The sequence below is a fragment of the Platalea leucorodia genome (genome assembly GCF_965183815.1).
Source record: "Platalea leucorodia genome assembly, chromosome: 1".
Lineage (NCBI taxonomy): Eukaryota > Metazoa > Chordata > Aves > Pelecaniformes > Threskiornithidae > Platalea > Platalea leucorodia.
The window spans coordinates 97773419-97800707 of record NC_138823.1 but is presented as its reverse complement, the minus strand read 5'-3'; the positions used below and the strand labels follow the sequence as shown (position 1 = coordinate 97800707).

At 42.2% G+C, this 27289-nt stretch overlaps 1 protein-coding gene across 1 annotated transcript in view; it reads right to left on the bottom strand.

Annotated features, from left to right (window-relative positions):
• The window catches only part of PHACTR1 (phosphatase and actin regulator 1), a gene marked incomplete at its 5' end in the record, with an annotated part of 314606 nt that overhangs the window by 108430 nt on the left and 178887 nt on the right, over positions 1 to 27289 (bottom strand). Inside the window, one exon of the mRNA XM_082319596.1 lies at positions 21922 to 22086. Coding sequence (XP_082175722.1) covers positions 21922 to 22086 — 165 coding nt within the window. The remainder of the gene's footprint in view (positions 1 to 21921; positions 22087 to 27289) is intronic.

The following is a 27289-nucleotide window of genomic DNA, read 5'->3' as shown; positions in this document are numbered from 1 at the left end:
TTTATGTCTCTAAGATCTTCTAGCCGCTTTGCTCTGAAGTATCTCATTTGAGAAATGGCTAATATTATGCTGTATATACTTGGTACATACAAAAACGTTATATGGAAAAGATAACCCATATACAGAGAACATGTTAACACCCATCTTTATGGCTCCAACCATAGCAGCTGTGTGTGGGACAGCTGCTACTGAACATGGGTTTTCCAAGGTCCCATCAAGAGTCTCTGAAAAAAACAGTGACTTGAGCCAGGCTGCCCACCCCAAACCAACAATTGGAGCCTGCTCCAGTGCAGGCTTCCCACAGGGTCACAGCCTCCTTTGGGCATCCACCTGTTCCGGCGTGGGGTCCTCCATGGGCTACGGGTGGGTATCTGCTCCACCCTTAACCTCCATGGGCTGCAGGGGGACAGCCTGCCTCACCATGGTCTTCACCACGGGCTGCAGGGCAATCTCTGCTCCGGCGCCTGGAGCACCTCCTCCCCCTCCTTCTTCACCGGCCTCGGTGTCTGCAGGGCTTTCACATATTCTCACCCCTCTCTCCGGCTGCAGTTTCTCTTGTGCAGTTTTTTCTTTTCCCCCTTCTTAAATATGTTATCACAGAGGCGCTACCACCGTCGCTGATGGGCTCGGCCTTGGCGAGTAGTGAGTCCGTCTTGGAGCCAGCTGGCATTGGCTCTATCAGACACAGGGGAAGCTTCCAGCAGCTCCTCACAGAAGCCACCCCTGTAGCCCCTCTGCTACCAAAACCTTGCCACACAAACCCAATGCAAATTTATACAGAGAAAAGATATCTGAAGCATAAGACTTCCTTAAAGAAAAGTCCCCACAGATGACTGTCTTTTAGAAATGAACAGCAAGAGGGATCAGCGTCCACTGATTGTAACAGTTTTCCCAGTTAATTTATTCTTTGAGAAAGGGAAGTTCTGCGAGGCTGGTGCTCCTGGCTCTGAATTTCATGGAGGTTTCTCCACACAAGTTTCAGAGCAGTTTTAATATGCAAATGCACATCAGCTTCCAGAAGCTTAGTTGAAGATATTCCAAAGTCCAGTCCTGGTACTGCTACTATGTTTTCAGTCCCCAGATTATAATGCTTTTATCTGAAAATATGCTTACATGGATAACGCTCAGTATATGAATTTATGAGTATTTGTTTTTCTGGCTTGTTCAATACCGCTTCTGCCCTGTAATGAGTTACACACTTAAAGAAAATGATGGGACTACAATTCTCTTTGCAGTATCAGCATTATCCTGACTATACATCAGAAGAAATGAATGATGGGCATAGCTGTAGCACAAGCACCAGAAGTTCCAGTAATATTCAATCAGGTACGAAAACTTCATGGTAACTGAATATTCAGCATTTTTGTACATTCCAGACCTAGCTGAAATATTGTACATATTTCATTGTTTTGAATTTAGATGTGAACTTCACCAGAGTTCAAGGAATATTTGTACCCAGCCATGTGATCTAGGCACATTTGTAGCTGACAGTATTATTAAAAATTAATCTTTATAAATACATAACCATATTTCTGTGGCATGGAAACTTAAGTGGTTTGTGATCTCCTGCTGCTCTTCATAAAATGCTGCAATAATATGTTTTGTCCTTTTTCCCAACAGCCCTACTGCTGCTGCACTGTGAAATGCTATTGACTGATATTAAAATAACACAGTTAAAAGGCAAGAGTTGTGAAGTGTGTGTATACACAGGTAGAGAGAGAGAGGTGGAGAGAACCATGTGTCCAAGGTGAGACGAGTGGAGTTTTTTTCCTTATAAAGAACTGTGGCTTTTGCCTTTCTGATGCCAGCCTGTTTTGTTAACAAGTGGTTATTTGCGTGTCCTGATGCAAGCCTTCTGTATGTCCCCCAAGCTGAAGAAGAATCACAGATTCTACTAAGAGGACTTTTCTAATTTAAGTAGAAAATTGCAATTATTTTGCCAAATCCTCTAATTATCAGATGGCATTACAGCCATCGTTGGTCAAATACTGCTCTCAGTACACCAAAGCAATCCCTTTATTCTCAAGCAGGACACGGAGATGTAAACAAAGACAGTATTTCCATTAGTTAAGTGGAACCGAGTAGGGAAAGGACATGACAAATATAAGATTCCTGTTAAAATGTTTGAAACCCTGGAAGTGTTTTCCTAGCATTGCAATAAACCCAACTCAGAAAAATCATGATTAATTTTTTGATGGAGCATCAAATTTACCTATTCTCATCTTAATACATTTGACTGAGGTTCAGGTACGCCTGGTACATGTATAACTTTGACCAGAACTGTCATAGGTGAAGTTCTCCAGGAATTTCAAAAACGCTTCATTAACACTGATCTAATTAATTATACCTACGTTATATACCTCTAAAAAACTGATGCCACAAACCCACACCTAGGGGTATATTTTTAAAGACCTGCTATTCTCAAAGAGGAAGGCAGTCCGAATGTTAAAATCGCCAAAGGGATGGCGGCTCCTGAAATCCTGTCTACCTTTGCGCTCACTGAGGCAATGGCAGACTGTTAATTTATTCCCTGCCTTGGAGTCATCAGGAACAAGTTTAGATAGCCACAACTTCACTACAAACAGAATTGCTTCAAACTGGCCCACTGCTGTAAGAAGCACACAGTAGCCAGCAGAAGCAGAACACGTAAACACGCGCACATTGTCGAAATGTCCGAGACACACTAAAACAGGTTTATCAGGATTATACATTTCCCAGGAAACCACAATTCAGCATGAGAGTTTCTTTTCTGTCTCTGTAACAGATTAGTACTGGCAGCACTGAAAATGGTGCCTGCCTGTTTTTTCATACTGACTCTTTTCCACGGATTTCCTCCCTTTCCACCATGCCGCTCCACATTATGAAGCCTCCTTGAGCTGAAAGCAGTGTGCAAGTCTGACAAGCTATTCTGTCAGATCCAGTTTGTGCAGTTTCACCTGCCTGGAAGTTCCCATGAAGGTCTGAAGTCATTCACAACCCAATTCATCTGCATTGCTCTGGCACTTCATTCAGGAATGCTCAAAAATGCTTGGGAGTGTCCTGGGCACCTCTGAACACCGCGGTGTGAAGCAACATCCAGATACGCAAAATACCAGGAATTGTGGTGAAAATTTTCACTGCTTCTTAACTTCCTGGCCACTAAGCATTTCAGTTGCAACTAATTCCAATAGGAATTGTCCATCTGAAACTCTTGATGGGCTTTGACAATCCTAGAGAGGAGGAAAGAGCATATGCCTGTGCACATCAATACACAGCTGGAGGAAACACAGTATCCCTGCTGAATCACATACTGAAATATGAGGAAATTGGAAGAATTAGGTGCTTTCTTATTAGGGCCCAGATACTACACAATGACTTTACATCTTGTTATTGCTATTATCACAGCTATTTCTGTATCACTAGGAGCCCTGCAAACCTAGCAAAACGTTTTACTTGTTAGAGACTTCTCATTGTGTATGTTTTGAGGGAGCAATAATCAAATAAGAAAAAAGATCCTAAATTTACTCATGTCTCACTTCCAAGTTAGAAGAAGCTGAAAACAGAAACCTACTACTATTATGTGCTCCATTGCCTTTACTTCTACCCAGGGTCATCCAATCCATAAATTCAATTTAGAAGTAATATAAAATATGCATGTTTACATAACCAAGACTAAAAATGCCCAAGAACAGGAATGGCTTTTAAATTACATAGCAAAAAATAACAAATTAAAATAAAACATGGATCGTAAGAACTAGAACATGTACCATTTTATGTCTGTTCGACTTGTTCCAGCTTACTGAGTTATGCAGTATCTTTTTATATCTATCTATCTATCTATTTCTACCTATATCCCCTGAATAAACTGCTCTGGATGGTTTACTCCCTAAGCTGAGTGATAACATGTATCTTGATACACTTAACCTCATAGAGTAATTGGTCACATCAATCCACATCTAGCATGTGCCACCAAAATATAATTTATGTGCTACAAATCTTCAGTGTATGGATTTTGACTAGGTTTTTAAAACTAGAGAGAGGAAAGTAAGAATGAGTGCATGTCAGCATGTGTGAGTATGCAATAATCACACAAACATACATTAGATACCTATTCATGCCTTGTTTGTCGTCTTGCCATCTTGATTCAGCCTCTACCTTTGTTCCTCATTGATAAGTAGTATATTGTCTGCCCTATGCTGCTTCTCTTCAAGCACTGAGCACAGGTTCACTTCAATTTAGGAGTTAGCTTGACAATTAAAAGATACATAACCGAACAGACTAAAGCGGACTGGAAGAACAATGCAGTTTGGGGCAAAATTTATGCTTTTATTTACAATGCCAGTGTTACCTAACCTGATGTATTTAACAGGGAATACCTGGACATAACTGCAAGCAAAATTTCACATGAGATATCTGGAGTAAAAGTGTAAAGCAAAGTACAACTTGATCTTATGTAAGCAAAAGTGAATTGTTATTTGCTGCTTTGTGTTATCCAGATGGCATTGGTGCTAACTATTTTAAACAATGGGAAAGATCGCACATAGCTCTCATAAAGGACACTGCAAAATAAAATGAAGTGAAATCTTAGCCTAGCACTGCTCTGTGGCTAGCATGACTTTAAGGCAATCTGCGCTTTCTTTATCCTCTCTTAGCCTGCCCTCTGGGCTGCAGGGCAGAAGACAAGCTGAGAAAATGCTGTGAGCCAAGGGCCTGGCCTAGCTGCCTGCCTGAGATGTTCAAAGGCAAATGCTTGCAAGCACAGCTTTCTCTGCTAGTTGTCTCTTACAGTTTCTTCACTGTGGGAGTTATTCTCTGGGCAGATCCAGGACTTCTGTAGGCACGCTACCTGATGCAAGAGGGCTGAAACGCGAGTGATGAACCACCCCACCTCTCCTGTGCCTGCTCTGTTCCTGCCACTGGTAAGGTCGTCTTCTGCTGTCAATTCCTGCAGTGAACACGATACCCTTGACATCTGTCTGGGACATCTCTGGCAGGAAGAACTGGAGACCCAACTTGCATTGTGTTGAGGAAGCTGCTGTCTGACCTAAGGATTTTCCAATGATATTGGGTATGGAAAAACAAAAAAAAATCCTCCAGGGGTACACTTTGAGCAATCTCAAAGCAGACAGTATTGAAAGAATGGAAAACAGCCCAGGTTTTAGTAAAATACAGTGGACCACTGGCTGGAGAGGCTATCCTAAGGCATGAAAATGATCTCGGGCAGATGGCAAGAAGACACAGGTCAGTGTGCTCAAGTCAGACCAGGATTGGTTCCAATTTTTTAAAATCTTGTCGACTGCTTAATTTATATTTCCTAGCCTAATATTTAGTGAAATCTAATTAAAGTGGTGTTTGGATTTAAGCATTCCACCATAGTATTAGCTACCCACTCAGTACAGTGCTGCTCTTGTCAGAGACATACTGGTTGTGGTTTGCACAGCACTTGCTGCTTCTCCACAGAGGGCTGATTGGTCCCATGATGCTCATGCTCTTCCTGCTTTCCAGCTGTTACATTTCATTAAGAGACAGCTAAAATTGCCTCAGTGGTTTCCTCATATTACTTTTCCACATAAGCAGTTGGTTCGATTACCATGGGGATGCCATGGAGTCAGGAACAGGATGAGAGGTGGCTCTTGAGACTCTCTTCCTACACAGAGGTAGTCCCACTTCAAAAGACTTTGGGAAACACTCACATGAACAACTAACAAATGGAAATGACTGAAGATCTGGAAAGTAACGGGACCAATGCATTTTCATTATTCAAGCAAAGCGAAAGAGGAAAAATTAAGCAAACGATGACCCAGAAATCAGCATTTTGTAAACAATTTCCACTTTGTTATTCAACAACATAATTTTGTTCCACAGTTATCTCCTCTAATAAATGTGCATGCGTTTTTTGTGTTCTTCTTTCCTTGAAAGCATTACTTAAAATGGTCTTCTCCCTAACTGGAGTGCCCTAGATAGGCAGCAGAAAGCCTCCTGCCTTCACCACATTTTTACATAGGGTCAGGCCTGTTGTCACTGAAGGCGATGAGATTTTACAACCAAGTTTAACACACAAAAAAGTGCTCTTCATCGTCTGCTGCAGGGAGGCAATATAGTGAGGGACAGTGCTCAGACACGTGTATAGATTCTAGGGAAAAAAGTAGGACATAAGCATATATACATAAAGGTTGTACAGAACTAGCAGGTGTTACATGAATAGGGAGACTCTACCCTACTTGCTACTAATCAACTATAATATGGATCTAGGGCTCCTGTATATTAGCCCTCTTTTTATCCAGCTTCTCTGCAGCACAAGAGACATCATTAGACCGGCAGCAGAAGTACTTCATTTAGCCCATACCTTGCCACATGTGCTTGGCATAGCTATCGCTTTGTTCATCTTAATCTACAGGGAGTTTCAGAACAAGGATGCACACCAATTTATTCATAATATGCATACTGGTACCATGTTTGCTCTAACACTGGCTGAGAGAGAGCTCTGCTCTTCTGGAGATACTGCTGGGTTTTATTAGATAGCGCAATCCTCAAAGCCTGTCTTCTGTTTCTCCCGTTTATCTGTGCAGTGAACTATGATTTGGCATATTTTCAATTAGCACAGAAGGGGAGCGTCTCAGCTCTCTTCTCCTGCCACTTTTCTATCCTGTGTATTTGCAGCATTCACTTTTATGGTTCCCCCTTCTAGGGATGCAAGGAAAGAAAAGAGACCAATATAACTCATATTGCAGCGCGGGGTATGAAGGGTGCTCAAATACACACGGTATTTCCTGGATAAAACCATGTTACCAAGACAACACAAAAGCCACTCTCTCCCTCAGGGCACATAATTCAGCGATAAATCCTGAAGATCCTGGTCAAATACAACTTCTTTTTTCTCAGTGGTCATTGTGATGATCGAGACCCAAGGAGGAAGATGTCACGACTACCCTGAAGAGCTCAGAGCCAGCTCAATTCAGCAAACGAACCAGTGCCAGAAGACAAGGAAGAAACTGTAAAATTGCTACCTCTTCACTGGCAGCAGGGGCTCGGGTCCTCTGGAAACCCAGGTTCAGGTCCCAGCACGTGGGATAGCCCATGGGGTGCCGTCAATGGTTCCCAACGGGCGGGAGGTAGCGGTGGGGGGCTGGCTCATGATCTTCTGCAAGAGGAGCTCAGCTAACTCCCTCTCAACAGATGCAAGAATCCTAACTAAAACGTCTTGACCAAAATGCGAATTAGCTTTAAATTTGTTAATTCAATGGAACCAATTCAATCTCAGCTGTGTGAGTTCAGAAGGTGCGACACTATGACACAGCTGAGGCTGGCCTTGACTAAATGCCACTCAAATGCAGGCAGCTGAGTTAAATCAGTCTCACAACCCTTGCAGTGAAATCAGAAAATGGGACTAATCTGCTAGACTAACAAACGGGGATTTGGATTGGTTTTGTCAGCTACTTGCAGTGCATTTTAGCCTGCAGGAATGTTGTCTGCACATTAATGCCAGAAATACCACAGCGTCACTGGCCCTCATTTCAGCACAATGGCTTTGCAGATTCAGATGCAAAAAGTCAACATCAATATTTAGAGGTAGCCATTCCAAACTACAAGCTTTCTGGGGTGTAAACATCACATCTAAATAAAAGATAGTGTATGGACTTGCTTACTACAAGGATGAGTATATGTGCTAGAGCTCTTGCATCAGTGCTGCCAACGTGATAGACTCCCGTGTTATGGAGATCAACAATGGATGCCTGCCTGACTGTAGGGCCAGGTTAGAGCCATCACTAATTAAGAAGAGTAGCTGTCACTGGTTGCATTCTTTTTATTTTATAAACCAATATAGATGAATTTTCTGTAATGACGTTCACTTCTGTCCTGAACTGGGTTCTGTGAGCTATCAAGACATATGCTGTATACTGGTGCATATGTACACCAAGAAATATTGTAAGCATACATAGTAGGGACTCAGATTCTACCTTCCCCTCCTATACATCTGCAGAGAGACAGACACAACAAGGACCAGATCCTGGCAGAGGCCAGAGCATACTGCAGTGAATTAGCCCGTTATGATGGAAGAAAAATCATTCTCCATAGCATTGAGCTCCCTTTCTAGGATGGACTGAGGCCATTACAGTACACTCATTCCTGGCGATGGTGGTGGTCTAAGAGCTCTTCATACATGAATTACTCCCAGTCAGAGGAAAAAAGCAGCTGTAGCAAAAGCTGAATGAGATTACAGAGATAAAGAATTATAATCATCTTCTAGTTAATAAGTAAATAAAAGCCAGAAAAGATTTACAGAGACTTTCAATTATCAGGTCATCATCAGAGAACACAACATCTGTGCAGCAGTAGGGGATTTACAACTGGCAGGGGTTATGGTGGGCATTCACCTGCCTTGTGGAAAACAAGTAGACCAGTTATTTATTCTACAATCAACATAACCCTTGCCTTTGACGCTGTTCATTCTAAGCTAATTAAGGCACCCGTGTGAAATTTTCAATACTATTAATTCAAGGGCTGAATGAGACATGACCCAAAGAGCAATTACTGAGGCTTGTGCCCTACTAGGATCGAATATTGCAAAATGTCATCTGTTTGTAGAATTCAGAATTTTAGATCCTGACTGATTTTGTGCTCTTCCTAGCCAACACGACAGGCTGTAAGTTCTTGAAAATAAACCATAGAACGATAAAAATATAACCATTTCCTGAGATATTGTCCCCGGTAACAAGGATGAGGATGGCCAAAGCCTGACCCATTATGAAAGCTACTGGAAGACTGAGGAAACACATTTTCACTTATCAGTAAGCAAAGGGTATCACACAAACAGTTCTAGATGCCCTTGTGCAGCCTCTGTACAAATCTCAAGATCAATCAGAACATCAGAAGAAATGAGTAAGTTGTCGTGCCTCTGTTCCATCCTGGCCGACACCTGCCCTCTCGCCATGCTTCATGGGGAACGCACAAAACTCCCACAACAGGTCTGCATTCATTTGTCTGCAAAGAAACCTCATTCCCTCTCTCTCAGGGGTCTGATCCAAACCCCACAAACGCCTGCAGAGTGTCATTCACGCCCTGGCTAACATCAAGGGGCTTGGGAAACTGTGTCCCAACTGGTTTACAACCCGAGTTGTGAGGTGGCGCAGAGCTCCATCACGCTGCAAGGAGCACCGAAATGCTCAACAGGACACTGCTAATGCACTGAGGATTGCCATCACACCTCCAGAAGTGGCTGTCCAGAAGTGGCTGCCATGACTCTGCGTTTTCTTTTCCCTCCTTGTTTTGACTTGTTGCCCTCCCCTACACCCACCGTAGCATGGGGTTCTCTTTGGAGCACAGCTAATGAAGGTTTTCCAATTTTAAAAAAGAGAGAAAAAGCTTCTTGCATCCTCAGCTGTTCTGGTGAAAAGACTGTAACTATGATAGAATTAGTTACAGGCAAATATAATCTTTGTTAAATTTTACTAATATCTAATTTCTGTCCTCCAAATAATGCCATGTCAGTAATACCTCCTCCTATCAGAGGACACACAAGGATTCTCCACTGATCATAAAATCCCAAATTATTTCCATGGACAATTTCTCAGAAGTTTCCTGTCCTGATCTGTGCCTTCCTTACAAAAGTACATTTGATGAGAGGTGTTCCACATATCTTGGAGTCAAGACTGAAGTTGTAAAAGGATGCCACTCTCCCAAACTCATCGCCCAGTCTAAAACCAGAACAGCCAAGGTATCCTTTTCTGTACCAGCCAGCCTGTTTTCCCCCATCCATTCCTGTGTATTTCTAGGAGCAGTAGTGGCTTGCTTTCAGCCCTAGCTGACAACTTCACTACCTGTTTCCAACTCTGGCGGCAGGACAAAAGACCATAAATTTTTTATGCTTCTGGAGTTCAGAGAAACTGTGAGGCTGGTTAGAGAAAATGGATCCAAACTGCCACTCCTAGCCTCATGATTAAACAGCAAAAGATCTAGGAAGGAGCAATCCATACAAAATTGGGTTTCATAAGTTCTGCTGCTCATGGAATTATCGAGTTGTTTTTCTCCACAACTATAAACTAAAATCCTCCACAGGAGATGACGGACAAGAAGCCATTAGCTGGTGAGAAAAAACACCATCACTCAGGCATATCTAAACTTTAGTCCAAATGCCATCTGAATATTTCACTCACAGCCAACTACATCTTTTTTTAATTGATGTTTAATCTACCTATAGCATATTTTCTCATTAGATATGCAATTGGGAGGAATGCTACTATGACTACTTAATACAGGCTTGATCTTATGCCCATGAAAACCAGAGAGAGTCCAATGATCATTTTTACAGGGCTTTCGATCAGGTCCATAAAGCACATAGGCTATTAGAGGTATGTGTACAGTTTTGAAAATTTAAGTGCCAGCATAGAAGTGTAAATGCAGTATTGATTCTTGATGACGGTGATAGAAAATTCATGGGCTTCAAAGTGTCTCGAGGCAGAACTTAAACATAAAAGGCTGCAAGGGTGTGTTTTGAGTACATGTGCACATCTTGGCAACATTTTGGCTTGCAGACACAAAGCTTACTACTGCAAAGAGCTGAGCACCCACCGAGACCCATGGTGGTCTTTTGGGAACAAAGCACCTCAGAAGGGAGACTGTGCAGCTGGCAGAAGCCTTCGTGGCCTGTCTATACCAGCAAGGGCTTTTGGTATTCAGCAACTGCCTGCCAGGCACCCCACGCCCAGTGAAGCCGAGGGGAATTCACCAGCTTCAGCAGGAAGAAAATCAAACCCATTGTCAACCATTTTCAGCACAAATACACGCCATCGCCTTCAGGCAGCGGCATTTCTGGGTACTCTTTGGACCTTCCTCAGAGCACTGCTTATCTGTGCACATTCAGCTGTCAGCCCCATGCTACTTTTAGCTAAGGAATCAATGAAGAGTGCATGGAGACCATGAGCTTCCTTGCAAAACACAGGGAGGTGAGGGACTGCAGTTTTCAGGTTCAAGCAGTAGCTAGTGGCAAATGTAAATTCCCTAATAACTTCTCTTTTAAAATAGGCAAATAATGTTGTTGGTTAAGTTAAAAAAGTATCATTTACCCCAGGAAAAGGATGATTTTTACTGTCTGTTTTGATAAACAGAACTGTTTGTGATTGCCTGATTAACTTGGAGAGATGTATATATAGAGCTCTGAAGATATAAAGGACCAAGAGTGTTAATTATCAAATTAAAACCTTTTTAAGAGGAACTAAGGTCTGTTCCTTCAAAAATCTACATGCACATATTCAGCTGCAAAGTAAGAGACTGAGATATTCGATTTTTCAACCTAGAAACATACACCTGCTACTCCAGCAAGAACAAAAGGAATAGCAAGTGATGTTCAGCATCATGGATCTATTCCACCATTACTTTTATCTAAAAGTGTGGGACATCCTGTAGATAATAAACAACTCAGATGCAGTTAACAACAGATAGTGTTATATCTTTGGCCTATACAAATAAATGGAAACCAAAATAAGTCCTATTTTGAAATACTCCACTCTTCTTGATACAGACACTATACTATGGAACTGAAACATGCCTTTGAAAATGTAATTGGTATCAATAAATCAAGTTATAAATGTTCAGAAAATTCATAAGTTTCTTCAAAATAATGAGTTTCACTTCTAGTAAGAATTTGAGATTTTTTTTCCCCATGCTTTTCCTTTCCAAGACTTTCTTCTACAGTCACACAGGGTTTTTAATAATCCTTTTTATTACTGGAATCCAAGATTCTCTCTGAATGACTTGACTTAGTGAGCTGCAGTTCTGAAGAAACCCTAAACATGGACAGTTTGACCAAAAGAAAGAGGAGACCTGGTGAAATTGCAATTAAGTCCTGCAATACTTGGAGTGTAATAATCTATAGGCATCATTCACAACAAGACTGGGATGGGTTAGCAGCAGAATTTGGAAGAGAGCAACAGCAGCTTTCTCTCTTCATTAAATGCTCTAATCACCACCTTGGGCTTCTTTTGCCTAGTCCCTTGGGTCAGTCCAAGCAGCCAGGTGTAGCTCTCACCAAACAGAGCCTATAGATCCCACCTCTTGTGGCAGCTAAGGTAGTTATCCGACCGACTCTTTCCTGCATACTAGCTCCTGTGGCTACTTACATGGGCACTCAGGAAAAGCAATCTGAATTAAGTAATTCAAGGAGGATCACCAATGCCACATTAAACACTTGCGTGGACATTTTAATTCAGAACTGAATTGGCCTTAATGAATTAAAATAAAACAAATGAGTTTATGAACTGAATAAACATCCACCCAAGGGCTTATGGTGATATAACTAATCTGTTTCGTATTTACAGTTTAAATAATTCAAGTTACAATGTATAAACAAGCCCTAATATAAACAAGACTTAGACCAAGATTTCCAAGAAACTGTTCTTCATCAAGCTATCTTTGATTCCCAATCATAATCTGATTTTTCCTATTAAACCTCTGTACACAGGGAGATTCAGTTTCTCTGTCTAGCAACTATTTATTATTCCTCAACATATCAGCCCCAGCAGCTCTGGAAAGAGCTCACGAAGCTAATAGTTTTGTCTTGGTGACTGCCATTTGCGCTTCAGATCCCCGTGGAGCTGGGATTCTCATCCCTGCTGCGAATACCCTATACATGTAGCTGTATGTGGCTTTTTAATGCAGTTCACAGACATGGAAATAAAGGGCAGCTACTATGATAAAAAAATCCCATCAGATTAGAGTCATTGGGCTGCATGTTCACATTACCGTACCAACCCATTTCCCAATCACGACATGGGTCAGATGTCAATCGGGTCACTGATACGGTAGGGCTCAATCGAGGTACCGCCACGCTGGCCTCGGGGATTCCTGCTTCATTTCCCCCCTGCGGGAAACAGCGAGCGAGAGCAAAATGGTATTCTAGGAACAAAACTTCCTCAACGGCGCTTCCAGGTGAAGGCATCTAACAAATTTCACTTTCAGAAACCACCCGGCAGCAGTCTCTGAAAGGCATGGGAGGTTTTTTGTCCCTGTTGTTCTGGGAGCGAGAAGATCGTGCTCACCTCTGACCGAAGCGCGGGGGAACCGGTGGAGTCACCGAGCAGATTTCCCCAGCAGAAACACCCAGCCTCTGCAGGACCACCGATGGACTCCGCCGAGTCTCAAGACATGCACCCGTACAGCACAGATTACTGACCAATGGCAAATTTGCATGGCAATATTCAATGGCTGTTGCTTTGATAGAATAACAAAAATGACCTGGGGCATGAGTTACTTAAAAGCAGGATCCTGTGACCAGCCAGCATCCTGCCAGGAAGGACCTGCAGCTTTTTTGGGTCACTGGGATAACCTGGCGCTACAGCTGACCACTACCGCTCAGTCTTTGTTCCCGTCACAGACCAGATGCCTCATGGCTCCACGGCACTGCAAAATGTTGCTTTTTTACCCCGCATCTTTAAAAAGGGCAGTAAAAACCTGAAGAATGAAAGCCAACAGTCTGAGAAATACTAATTAATTTCCATGCTTCAAACGCAATCTAAAAATAAAGAGCAGCTTCAACGCATTTTGTTGTTAAATGAAAGCATTCTAAAATAATGAGCCTGATGAAGACTGTACATTCATGAGTCACGGCAACAGCAGCTGAGGATATACAACAATTTTTTACACAAGAATGAGCTTCTTCCCAACATGCTCATTCTCTCTCCCCACAACCAGATATTGTATTATTGCTGATTTGTTGGTAAAACACTTCTTAAAACATCTCCAACGAATGCCGTTCTCTAATCCATATACCATGCAGAAGCTTCTGCTATTAACAGCATCTATTTTTCAATCCACAAAATTTGCTGTAAATTCTCTAATGGATTAATTGTATTGTTACATTATTTTAACAGGAATGCATTGTTGTAGAATTATGTCGCGGTATTACAGTTTGGGCGGCCTCACATAATCTTCACAGCAGCTGGAAATGTAATTAGCATAAAACCCAAACAGCCTCATTAAACATCCCTTTCCTGTAAGAAGGGACACATTGAAGGGCCTCGTCTCACATGTTCCATTAGAGCTGGCATGGGGCTAGAACAATCCCAAAACAAATTTTTCAGTCCAGCTAAGCAAAGCCCGCTTCTTAAACCCTGGAAATGTTCTGCAGCAGATCTCAGGAAGACACAACGATGCTGCTCTGCAGTGGAATACACGCTCCCGGGGGAGTGATTATACCCCCCATTTTTGAACCAGGAGCTTCCATTTAGCAGTTCAAGTATAAAAATAGACAACTGCTTTAACCGCCTTCTGTGTACAAACTAGATCTGCAACTTCCGAAGGCATTTGAATTCTTTTAATCTGCTTGAAATGACAAATCTAAAACCACTGGTAATTTATAATTCCAGCAATAAAGCAGCAAACATCACCCACTGCCTTCCCTTGCTATGAAGTGCCTTCTGCCACCATAAGCTTTGGGCTCTTCATTTAATTGCATGGCTGCAAATGACCACTGGGTTTAAAAATCTCTGTGGATCTTTGGTTTCAGAGCAGTAAGCAGATACACAGGCTAGTTTTGCTCCCTCTATAGAAAAACAAAAGGTTATATTTTTTAAAAGTTGCCTATAGTTTTGCATGAATTCTGGTGCAACTTCTGGACTGCTTCTCAAAAGAAATTAAGAAAATGTTAGTGCATGCAAAGAGAAGCTATGGGCAACCTGTATTTAGACTCAGAATATAATTTTTTTTTCATTTCCAAAATTAAGAATACATCAAGTGTGCAATTTTGGATCAATGCAAAAAATAGAACTGAAAACGGATTTAATTTTTTATTCGGTCCTTGAGCTCAAGCAGTGTAATATTTCAGAAGACTTAAAATACAAATGTTTTCTTGTCTGTCAGGTCATTTTATATTTGGAATTCAAATGTTTAGCTATACTTTTTAATATCTAATTCAAATTTGACATGGAAATGTATATTTGAATAAAAACTCTTCTAAAATTAATCTAGAATATACTGAAATATTACGTGCATATTTTCTGGAATTTCCTTCAGACAAAAATATTTGCTTAAGTCAATGCGTATTTGTGAACAGCCCAAGTTCCTGCAAAATGGCGCTTTTCTTCAGAGAATGACAATTTGCACCTCCCTCAAAGAAAACCACAAAACAGGGAACAAAGCAGCACTGAGTAACTCTGAAAAGAGGTTGTATTGCTGTGTTTTTACAAAACCGGAGCTCCTTTTTGGAAGAGCGGACTAAGTTTTACATCAGTGCCATTTCTTTCTCTTCTCCCACAATCTTGGGAACGATCAGTGACTTTCATCACAGCATTAATGCCCTATGAACTGCCCCAGCACAGCAAAAATACCTGGCTGGGACCAGTGTCTGTATCGCCTGCTCACTGTCTCACATCGAAAGGGCTACTGGAGGTTTTACAGAGTCTCACTGATGGACTTCATCAAGGATGACAACAGGACTTTGGGGTATTCCAGGCTTCAGGGTAACTTCAGACCCAGCTACACTGCAGGGGAGACTCCGCTCTCATTCTCTACGTTTCCAAGTCATCAAAACCATAATTACCTCAGTACTCCATACCTAAACCTAGAGATAGTCTGGCCTGAAATTATAAGAGGAATTGTAACTGAAATATTAATACCTTTCACATGGGATCACAGCAGTTATTAAATAAAATCCAGGAGAACAGAATGGGACCATAAAGTACTTTAAAACACTTACCCTTGTTAGCCAACGATCCAAACAAAACCACTGCTTTCGAAGTACAGGCTGAAAATAGGACCTTTGCAGATAGACTTCAAGAACCTGGTTAGGCCCTTGGAAAAACCACCCAAAATCTCTCCCCCCTAGACCACCTCCCCAAAAGTACAGGCAGAGGTGAGGGCAGGCAGGTCTGCAGGCTGCGCTTCTCCTTCGCTTCCCCAGGCAAAGGTCTCACCCAAACAGCACGGCTACTTTAACAGCCCAAGAGTTTTACATGAGAAAACACGAGAGGCAATCATTGGCAAAGCAGAAGGGAGTAGGAAGGTTTGAGAGCAGCATTGGCAACACATTATTGAATTTCTACGGACTGGAATATTCTGGAAAGCAAAGTTCAAAATATTTACCTATTGTAGTTAGAAATAATCAGCAGTAGGAATGAAATGATCTGGGGATGGTTTATGAATAGCAGTTTCTCTAATTGCACAGATTTACCGCATTTTGTTTTCATCTTGTTATTCATCAGAAACATTGAGAGTCCTTGCCTGTAAGCGTTGCCAAATTTAAACAATCCCTCTGCTGACTGGGAGACTTAACTTATATAAACACAGTGACATATGAATTTTTATAGAGCATTTTTTTAAAAAACTCTGGTTGGAAAAACCAAAGCACCGAGGTTTAGCAAGTGAAAAAAATAGCATCTGAGCATGAAATGAATGGCTGTTTTAATGCAGATTCGGGGAGTGGGGCCGTTAAGGTTGCATGAGTGGTTTGGCACACTTAATTTTCTTTAAACAGTTTGAGCGTGAATCAAAGTAAATGGAAGAGCATGCATGCCCTCCCTAAAAAGCAAACTGGAAAAATCCAGATGCTCCATTTTGTGGCACCATCTACACTATTGGGCTTTAATCTTTAGATCCTCAGTGCAGACCTCAGCTATTCCAGTGTAACAGAGTAACTGCTAGCAAGAGAAGATTGTCATCCTCTGTACAGACAACTATTAAGAGAGTCCTAAGGTTCTTGGGCAGCAGATCAAGCCACGAACCTGCCCTGAAAGTCCTAGTCTCCCAAGTCACCCTTCCCCAACCAAACCAATGATGCCCAGCTCACACTGATTTGCCTCTTGGGTCTTCTAATATCCAGGACTACTTTGTTCAGCCCCAGTCTTTATCCCTACAAACTCCCCAGCCCTACACCTTGAGATGGGTTCCCGAACACCAACCTCTACAATTTTACACTAAGCAAACGAAGCTTTAAATAAAGTAGGAGTGGGACTTCCCTCTTCTCAGGAGGGCACCCCAAGCACGAAGCTAGGAAGTCACCGTCATGTCTGTCTTTGGCCACAGAACAGGACACGGCTCGCTAGCTCAATCATGGGTTTTGGGGATGGGAGCTGTGGCACCAGAGGACTCATCCACCCTCACGGCCTTCTGGACGAAGTTGCAAGTAATTCTAGGAGAGGGATCTTGTACACAAATGAAGGGAGGTTTCAAAGTACTCAGGAGGACTGGAAAGCCTGAGTTTAACAGATTTCCTTTTCTCTCTTTAGTATGACTGACTGTCTCGGACAACCCTCTATTTAGCAATAGAGCTGCTGTGGAGCTTTCTTCTGCCACTGGACTTTCTCTGCTCATTGTACAGGGTGCCTATGAACATAACCCAAACATTGCTGAATCCCTTGCCTCTCCCACTTACAACTGAGTTTTCTCCACACCCCTTAATTTCTCACCATCTCCCGCTTTCCTCTTCTCAGTCCAACCAGTTTCCTCCAAGTACAAGTTACGTGTGTCCTCCTCCCCTCTGCCTGAGCACTGCAACTCAGGGAGAAAGGATGGGGGAAGACAGACACACCAGTTCTTTAAAATGAAGGTCAACAGAAATGCGAAATGGCAAAACAAGACATTTTTCCCCTATACAGACTCCTGCAAGCAGCTGAAATACTTTTTTTTCTGAAAGGTTGCAAGCAGTTGGCTCTTGATGAATACAGTGATAAAAAACTTCAATAATATTTCAAGTAAGCCCAGAACCTATCTTCCCTCAGGCTTCGTTATTTCAGAAGCACCTCCTTCTCCAAACCATTGCCAGGAAATGACATTTACCAGCACGTGTACGGCACTGCAATAAAACAACAGCACACCCAGGAACTGTTTTCAAATTCGCATCAAGGCGAGCAGAACAAGATCAAGGTATTAAAAACAATGACAAAGGTCTGGCTGAGGAGACAGTCACCTTTCTCTTTTGCTATCTGCTTTGCTGATTCCCAGAGAGCCCAGTGTGGCTTTAAAAACCTTGTGCAGCCTGCTGGAGCCATCCCAGCTGCATCCACCATGGAAAAATACTCAGGCAAAGAAAATTCACCGTTTCTTCCTGGCTTCTTCTGCCATAAGTGAGACTGCTCCTTATCAGTTAAAAGAAACTGTCCCATCAACTGATATAATCTTGCCATTTAGACGTTTTGCCTCTGCTCCCAAAGCTAGAGTTGTCAGCTTTATCATACTGTTCATTGCTGTGAGGGGCTCTCAGCCCTCCATGGTAATAAAGGTTTCCACGCTTTCTGTGCAAGATGAAATTTTAGGCACGTTAAAAAAAATACAACACACTTTTGACTCTGGCATGAATAACACTGTGTCCGAGTTTAATTTCTTTGTCTAAGTCCCTGTATATATAACTTCAGTCAGGAGCGTTTATATTGTACTGTGGGAGTTTCAGTGTCCATCAAAGAACTTTCATTAGGACCTTCTGCGGTAAAATGATTTGCAATCCCGACACTGGAAAACGTGCTGTGCTGCGGGGAGCTTCACTTGTGTCCAGGAGGAGGATTACTGTGAGAATTAATTTGTTTCTCACCCCGCTGTGGTACACTGGTGTCCCTCACCCAGTATAATCTCCCTTCCCGTTTGCTCTCGGAGTGAGCCTGTTCACAGACGGAGCACATCTGTCACTCACGGTGCATGTCCTGAACAACCTCCTCAATACTCTACCTTCCAGCAGAAGAGGTCGCTCAAATCAGACCCCAGATGTGGGCTCGTCTGGCGCTTACCATCTGCAACAACAGACCACACCATAGCGTGATCTCTTCTACCTGTTCTGGTCACTCTACAAAATACCTAATGGTGATGCTCACGGACAGACCAACTGCAAGGCAAAGGCATTAGATGTCTGCATCAAAACCCATGATTTTCACCTTCATGACTAAGTCAGCACCAAGGCAATGTCAGACTTCGAACCTTTCTGCCTAGTCGCTACAGGGATATCGGAACCAACGTAACCTATAAACATATAAAGTATGGGAAACACGTGCATCATTTTAACCTTCTGCTTGTGAATGACAATACAATAATGAAGACAGAGGATGTGGGACTTGTTATGCTCAAACATCATGATATGAGTATTCATGTACTGAAAGGAACCACATATAATAACCATAATGTTAAGGGCCTCCATCAGTCAAATTACGGATTTTCTGTCTCATCTTATGCAATTATGAGGTGTCACAAAGTAACTTTTCCTACTACCTAAAAGGGTTTTTTGCCAACTGATCACTGAAGTAAAGCATTCATCTCTGAATAAATAATCAGAGCTTTTAGTCTGATAAAGATATGGATACAAAATGTTAGCACTTGGAAATCTCAAGACAAAGGCAACCTTTCAACCTTAAATATCAGCCTGACTCTCTCTTTCTTCCAGTCCTCTCCCAGAAAAAAACTCCCATTAATTTCAAAGGAAGTTTCAACAGATAAGGTCATGTGTTTTGACCCTTACCACTTTTGACATTTAAAATAATTGAATCTATTGTTGCAGCAAATAAGAGCCTAATAAAATACTTGTATTAGTATTTATTTTTTGGTAATTACTGATGTTCTATGCAGGTGGGAAAGCTTGGTTGCATGCCTGTAGGACACTAATGGGAAATATTTTTTTTTTCCAAGCATCACATTTATCAGTGCACTAAAAGAAAATAAGCCTCTATTAGGAAGTTTCATGCTGGCTCTCATTATGCCATCTCGTAAGCTTGTCCTTTGATTTATTGTAAAAATTAAATATATTTTCTCAGTGAGATCAGAGGTATTAGATGAGAGGTCATGGAAATGCTGGCAGAAAAAGGCTAGTTTTCCGGTGCAAAATATTTTGCATTACACAGACTAGGTTCAACCAGCGCTGCTGAATTGCCAGGGGAGTCTGGTAGGATCCTGGTGGATTCCTGTTCCCCAGGGTCCAGGGATGATGGAAACTGTGGGGTCCCCAGCTCTGGTACAGTCTGGAAGTCAATCTCTCCCAGTGCCTCCTGCAGGGTGCTCAGCAAATTTGACATCCTTGTCAATTTTGCTGCAGTTAGTAGCAGGGGAGCTGACAGGAATACCAATTTTGCAGAGCAGCTGCAGGATACTGTTAGCTTACTAGAAATGAAAATTTAAAAAAAATTAAAAAAAAAAAAAAAGGTTTTGGATTCAGCTGAGATCAAACCCAGTATTGCAATCGACAAACATTCCCTGCAACCAGGAGACCCAGCTTTTAAATTAGTTCTTCAGACTCTGAAGTCCCTCTTAGCAGGGGAGGAGATGTGCTGGCATGTCTGGTAAAGCTTCCTCCTCCTCTGAGGAAAGGAAATACATGGTTTTGCTCTGGTTTTAATCACAGTGTACTTTCCAAATGTTTTGGTAAATGGGGCAAATCTACATAACACTTCTTGTAATGCCCAGAGCAGACTACGCAGGCGTATTCAAGCCAGCTTCAAACTAATCAGTCTAACCACAGCAGTATGCAGCTCAGCCCCAGCTCCCGAGCTGGATAAACCATACAAATGAATACTACGCAGCCTTTTGCAACCCCTGGTATGTCCTGAACTGCTGTGGTTATCCTCCTAGTTGTACCCGACTAACCCAGCATGCTGGAATTAGCTTCAAAGTAGTTGTCACCACAGCATCCACCTACCCCTAAGAGCTACACAGTTTTCATGGACATCCTGCTACACTGCACTATGGTTATGACTGATACAGAACATGAAAGACAAGCCTTTTGTTTTGCAGAAACATGTCATTTTTGGTGACAATAGCTTCTCAGCTGCCAAGTCAAAAAATACAATCATCCCTCAGAGTAATACAGCCGCCTATTCCAGTTCATTGGTCTCCACCTGACGAATCAGAGAGCAGCTTAAACAGCACACAGTAAAGAGCACCTTCAGGTATGAACCCTGAAAACTCTTATTCTGCATTTAACCTCACGCAAGAATTTGCACTTAGCTAAATGAGACTTCTCGTGCAATTATAGGCCATTTTCAGGCATACAGGCTTCAGGGTGCCAGAAGGTACAGTCAACTCCTGCCTGAAAGCTTCCACTGTGCAATAAACAGGTCAGAGAGCAACTGGGCTGTAACTCAAGCCTTTTCTGGCACTTAAGGGAGCAAGAGCCTCACTACTTTCTTTCTAGTTTTAGTGAGAACTATAAGAAATCAGAAGAAAATACATGTTTTCTCACAGAAAATCCAGGCTCAAGACTTGCAAAAACACACGTAGTATTTACTAGTCATCATGGAAGAACCAAGAAATGAAACCTTCTAAATAGATCACAAAGCTTGAAAACAAACACGCCAGGTACAAACTTCCACCACGTGCATCAGTGCCTGGATCTGGGATTCTTGCTCACACCAATTTACAATATAAAAACATGTTTTTGCAATTTTGCATACTTATTTTTTTAATTAAAGAGTCCTAAACCAGGAGTGTTAGAAAGCGATGGAAGAAGGAAGGGTGTGGCAGTAAGAGATCTTTTTTTTTTTTTTCCTCAGAAAACAAGTGACACATCTTTCTTGCCCAATGGAACAAATAATTTATGGTTACGCAAGTTAGTCAACACAATGTCAACTCCTTTGTCATGTATTTTTCTCGCTCCTCTATTAGCACTTACAGGAGTTTGAATGTGCCTAAATCCTCCACTAGCGCTGTCTTTCCATACTGCCATTTCCTTTACCCATAATCTGCTGAATCAATGTAACAAGATTTCTTCTGGGCTATCCTCTAGCTCTAGCAGCAGAACCTGAATATACAGCTTTGGCGAGCTGCTGCTTTAGTTGTAGTACACCCAACGTGTTGTTTTGTTTTTTTTTTTAAAGAAAAAGTTGGTAACAAAGTTAAAGATCTCCTAGAATCTGAGAAATCTCTCCAAGCCAAGCTTCACCAACCTTAAAGACATGTATAAATGGGGGCTGCACTACAAATTTTTAGCTTCGTTGAGCAAACAGTTCCAGATTAACAAACTAACCCGACTGCGACTATTACCTGCTGAAGTGTGCTTAAATTTTTCACTCTTCTTCTTCCTCCATTTCCATGGCTTAAAAAGCCTTCCGAGAGTGGCAAATTTGCTTCTTCTTCTGATCGGAGGCGTGTGAGTCCCAGGTACTAGAGAATCGGAACGCATCGCAGCCAGTCTTTCCACTTCCTCAGCTGTAGTTCCAGCAAGAAAAGGAGAAAAAAAAAGGGGGGGGGGGGAGGTGAAATAAATGCTTTAATAAATTATCAGAGAACCACACAGATGGTCAAAATTTTCCATGGTTACAGAGAACAGTAAAAAAAGGGAAAAAATTGTATTCTTTATTATTTTAACATTATTTCCTTTCCTTTCAGTGGAACCCATAATCTACTGTAAAGATCAGTATCAACCATCAGATTGAACAGGAATATGGATTATTACAATAGCAAAGTTATCTTTAACAAATTGTTCTGCATTGCTCTAGACAGCTGGCAGTCCATCTGCCAGCCATTCCTGGGGAAGCGTGACAGAGATTGGGGAAGAGAAAGCTCCAAAAAAATGATGCAATACTGCTTAAAAGAAATATTGCAATTCTTTTTTTTTTTTTTTCCAACGGAAAGAAATGTTTCCATGAACTAATATTTATTAGGAGCAAGGACCCTGATAAATAATGACCCTCTGGTATCGTTACTGTGTCCATTAAAACTGCCTGGGTTGCAAAAGGGGCTGCATTAGGAATTTCCTAGTAACAGAAAGGGTACTAAAAATGCAGAAGGTTCCTTTCAGTCCCACTTTCCTGCCCACTCATTCCCCTCCAGTTCTTATCGTTTAACACAGGGACTTTGAGAATTTTAATAGACTCCACACTTAGGGCTGAATTCCCTAGGGGGGGTTTACAGGTTTTCACTGAGCTTCTGCTGTTAAAAGATTCAGCTTTCTGCAACCTTTACACCGTAATACATCATGATAGTCTCAATACTTAAAAAAAAAAAAAAAAAAAAAAAAGTGAAGAATTTCAATTACCCTTCCTCCCCAATGAGAGCAAGAGAAGTCTGGGAGTGGTCGCTTGGCGCAGTTACATTGCATGGTCCCCCCCTCACATTTGCAGGGAAAATACGCTGATAGTTTTGAGAAATAACGTCACTGTGATTAGAGGCACAGAGAGAGGTAAGCCAGGACCACAAAGGAAAACACCAACAGGGTGAAGGTACCAGTAGCCCAGGAGAGAGGGTCTCTCCATGCCACAGCTGCCAGGCCTGCGATAAGCTCTCCCAGCCCCGGGCTGAAGCATGCACTGTCTCTCCCTAAAAAAAGCATCTGCGCAATTCACCCAGCATACAGGAGGGGGTTTTGCATTGGTTTTTTGTTGGTTTTTTTGGTTGTTTTTTTTTTTTCCCAGTTGTTGGTGGTGTTTGTTTTTTTTTTTAAATGTGATACCATTTCCCAGGCTTGTGTTGTAATGAGACACCACCAGTAAAAACTGATTGGAGTGGTTTGCACACACACAGCCTGGATTCATAAAGACAGGACACAGATCATCGCCTCTCCCGCTCTGAAGACAGCAGCCCAGTGTTCCTATTTCACCTGTAGTACCTTAAGTACTAACCTCAGCCATAAGCACAGGCTTGGGAACCTCAGCAAGAACATCGCTCTGACGGGATGCGCACACCTACTCCACACTAACAGAATCACCAGAGATTTTGGCTGGCAAATTCTTATGTCTCTCAATGGAAATTTTTCCGAGGCTTTAAGCGTGCCAAATTTAGGTGGGTTTTCATGGGAATAGCTGGTGACGCATCTCTAACACAAAGGAAGTGCCATTATCACAACTCCAGACTGAAATACTATTTGAGCCCCTCGGGTTTTCGCAAGACGGTTGGTTATTTTGTTATTGCTCTTTTGTTTGTTTTTACCATTGGCAACACAATCCTTTTTCCTGTAAAATATCAGTGCCAGATACAGCTGCCTGTGACTTTCTGGAGAAAAAAAAGCTAGCCGGCAAGATACAGAGAGCCCAGCTGCTTCAGTGGAAATGGTTAAAAACAACTATTCTTTGGGGTAATGGAGAGAAAGACAGACATTTCTGAGAACATCATCTTTCTATTTAAAGCAGAAGACAAAAAGGTAGTCCGGTCAAAGCATTTCATTCTGTTCTCTTTGTGCCCGACTGCCTAGAGAAATACCTTCTTATAGAGAGAATCCATTACGAGGCTCTGTCCTGTTCAGGGGCTGGGACACGCTGCATCAAGGCTGGAAATTGCCTGGTTATGCTGAATAAACCGTGAGGGTAAAAAGAAGAGGAAATCAGAAATTTCCTTACACTTTCTGATTTCACTGGAACCTGCTGGGCTTTGAAGACCGGCACGGGGCACAGACCACCTCACTCTATATGCAGATCCAAAGGGACCATGCCTTTTCCCCCTCCTCCATTTTTAAGACGCCTCTGGTTAAAGCACGTAAGATGACACTGCGTTCCACTGCTGTGATATTTCAGAGATGCTGTTAAAAGTAATGGGCTGGTATTGTCTTTGCTGCTTTACTTGGGGGATACAGGGTGTAGAAGCAGCCCATTGAGCAAACTGGGAATGACACACTACTGCTGCTGAATTAGGCTTCCTGCTGCATAAACCCACAGCTGAAACATAATGAAATTCCTCTTGCGGCTCACCCTTTCTCCTTTTCCCCATCACTGAGCCACCATTTCTGCTACCCAGGTACCTTAGTTACTAAATCTCAGAGTTGCAACAATGCCTCTTTGAGAGCTGGTCCTAACTGGTACCGCTGAGGACATTCCCTGGAGAACGGACGTCCCTTAAAAATCCTCTCCTTTCGCAACGCACATCCCCTCTGTCCCACACCAGCTGCGCTCTCACTGCTCCCGGGAAGCTTTTCCCATTCAGGGTAAATGAGTACGGATTCAGAGTCAGGCAAAACTAATACAGGAGTTAAAAGGAATTTACCCAAAGGGCGGGTTCATTAAAAGCCAAACACAGCGTCAAAACCATTTCCATATTTTGACTGCTCTTCCCTGAATTTCAGTATCATCTCTCACACAGATCTGTGCTCCAGGAGTCCTGCTGTGCTCTCCATCAGCCATAAACATGGCCCTTCTCCTTCATCCCCTCCAAACACACACAGCTCTGAGCTAATGCAAGTAACAGCTCTTTTTCCCCTCTCACTCCTGTTTCTCAGGAGGACTACCTCATTTTTTTTCATGAGAAATACTCTCAAGAGCACTGCTAATTCAAAGCATAATAATCACTGGCTAGGAATGAACCCCATTAGCATAAAGCCATGACAGTTTTAATACAGCAAGAATAAAAGCAGACCACGATGCGAGAAGTAAATGCCAGATTTCTGCCCTCTTCTTTACTGCTGCATCTTTTGCTTGAGTTGGCCGGGTTTCTCTGCCTTTTTGGCTCCTAATGACTATTGACTGGCTGTGGGCTGCGTCACCCACTGCTGACAGCAGGCTCCGTAGGCTGGTTTCACACCCTTGCTGTTCCCAAAAAAGGTGGTACTTGCACGAATGGAAACCAAACCAGGCCTTGCACATTTTTTTTTTTTTTTTGCCTTCAAAGAGGAAAGCAGTCCCAGCAGTCCCAGCTTGATCAGTCTGCTGAACTGGGAGAATGAATTGCCATGTGCATTAGTGCCTGTAGTGACCATGCTGAGGTCTCATCTTGAGGCCAGTGCCACAAATGTGATGTTTATGGGTCACAGTTGCTGCTGATACTCAGTGCTTTTGGGAACTTGTTCTGTTTTTTTTCCAGGATCCGAGAGATCTTGCCAAGACACAGAGAGACGCTGGGATCTGCACTTATGGCAAGAGGGTGATGCACTCCCCTTCCACTTTCTTCTGTCCGAGCTGTCACCCTGGCATAGCAATAGGGAAACTAAACCTGAGAGCTTTTCACAGGCTGGTTGGCTGTGAGACAGCTCTCAAGATTTCACTGTAGTCCTTAAGACATCTGAAGTTCATATAGACTGAAGGGCTTAAGCAAGACTTGTGGTTTTAATGAGAAAAAGCACCACAAATCAAAATAGTTTGCATCCAAGTGATGTAAAAGAAATTTTACAAACATGCTTGAAATATACTACAAAGACTTAAAACCCTAGAAGGTCCAAAACCTAATTTCTTCTCCTACCCCCTCCCCCCCCGCCCCTTTTTTTTTTCATTTTGAAGCTAACCATGGGTTTGAGGGGTTTTTCTGGTTAAAGTCACTTTGAGGTTTGTGGGCTGTAATGTACTGCATGGACACCAGACATGGACAAAATCAGCAAGTCTGGGAAGAGCATTTTGAAAAGCGATTCTTCAAAACAGTCAATTTACCAGTCCAAGGAAAAAAGAGGCCGGGCCATCTGGGACCCATTCTTTATGTTCTTATGAGTTTCCCACATCTTTCAGTAGTGTGTTGATTTCCAGAAGGTCCAGTGAGAGACAACATGGGAGTCACCTATTCTTTGGATTTGAGAAGCGTAGCAGGCAGATCAAAGGCCCTCCCCAAAGACAACATAACTTACTAAGCTTTCCTGGAGAACGACAACCAGTTTTGTCATTCCAGTGTCTGTCTGGGAATCACAACATCCATTAATGTTGCTAATGTATCATATACACAGCTTCCATTTTAGAAAAAAACCCACTGTTACTGCATTCGGGGGCACAGAGCTATTTCATAGCTGAAGACTGAAGCCCACCCATCCCATCTATGATATTTAATATTACCTTCCTCACCAGTAACCACACTAGGTTTTCTCTCAGACCATTTCTGAACATTCATTGTTCATACTCAACATATGATTATCTGAATAGGCAGTTTACTTCACAAAGTTAGATTTTAAGCCTTCCTAGGAAACACCAGTGGCTACAGTGTGCTTTCTGTTATATTTGTGCAAATCTGTAGTAACAGGCTGAAAAGGATCTTGGCCCTAACGATGCAATTAACTAAATGTGCCATTTTATTTAATGACAATAACTTTATATAAACAAAAAACCCCAACATAATACTCCTTATTCCCAACCCCATCCAACCAGTCTTTATTCTGCAGATTAGTTTTCAACAAACGCCTGTTGCAAGGTTTCTTTTGAACTCTGCATCCCGAATATCCTTCATTTCAGACTGCACAGACCTTATTCTAGCAGCTTTGTTCAATACAAGATGCAGACACATCATGTGTCTTTTTGAAATGACAGGAAACCTGAACGACTAATTGCTGAGCACTTATGTCTTCTCTTTACCTGAATGGGAACACTTTCAATTAAAAAAACACCTTGTTTTTCTTTCAGGAAAATGGTTCATTTTCTGCTCTTCTATTATCATCTGTTCAGTTATTTCCCTTTAATTTCCCTTTGCACCTGGAATTAATTTTCATCAGCCCTGCCTTTACTATTTGAAT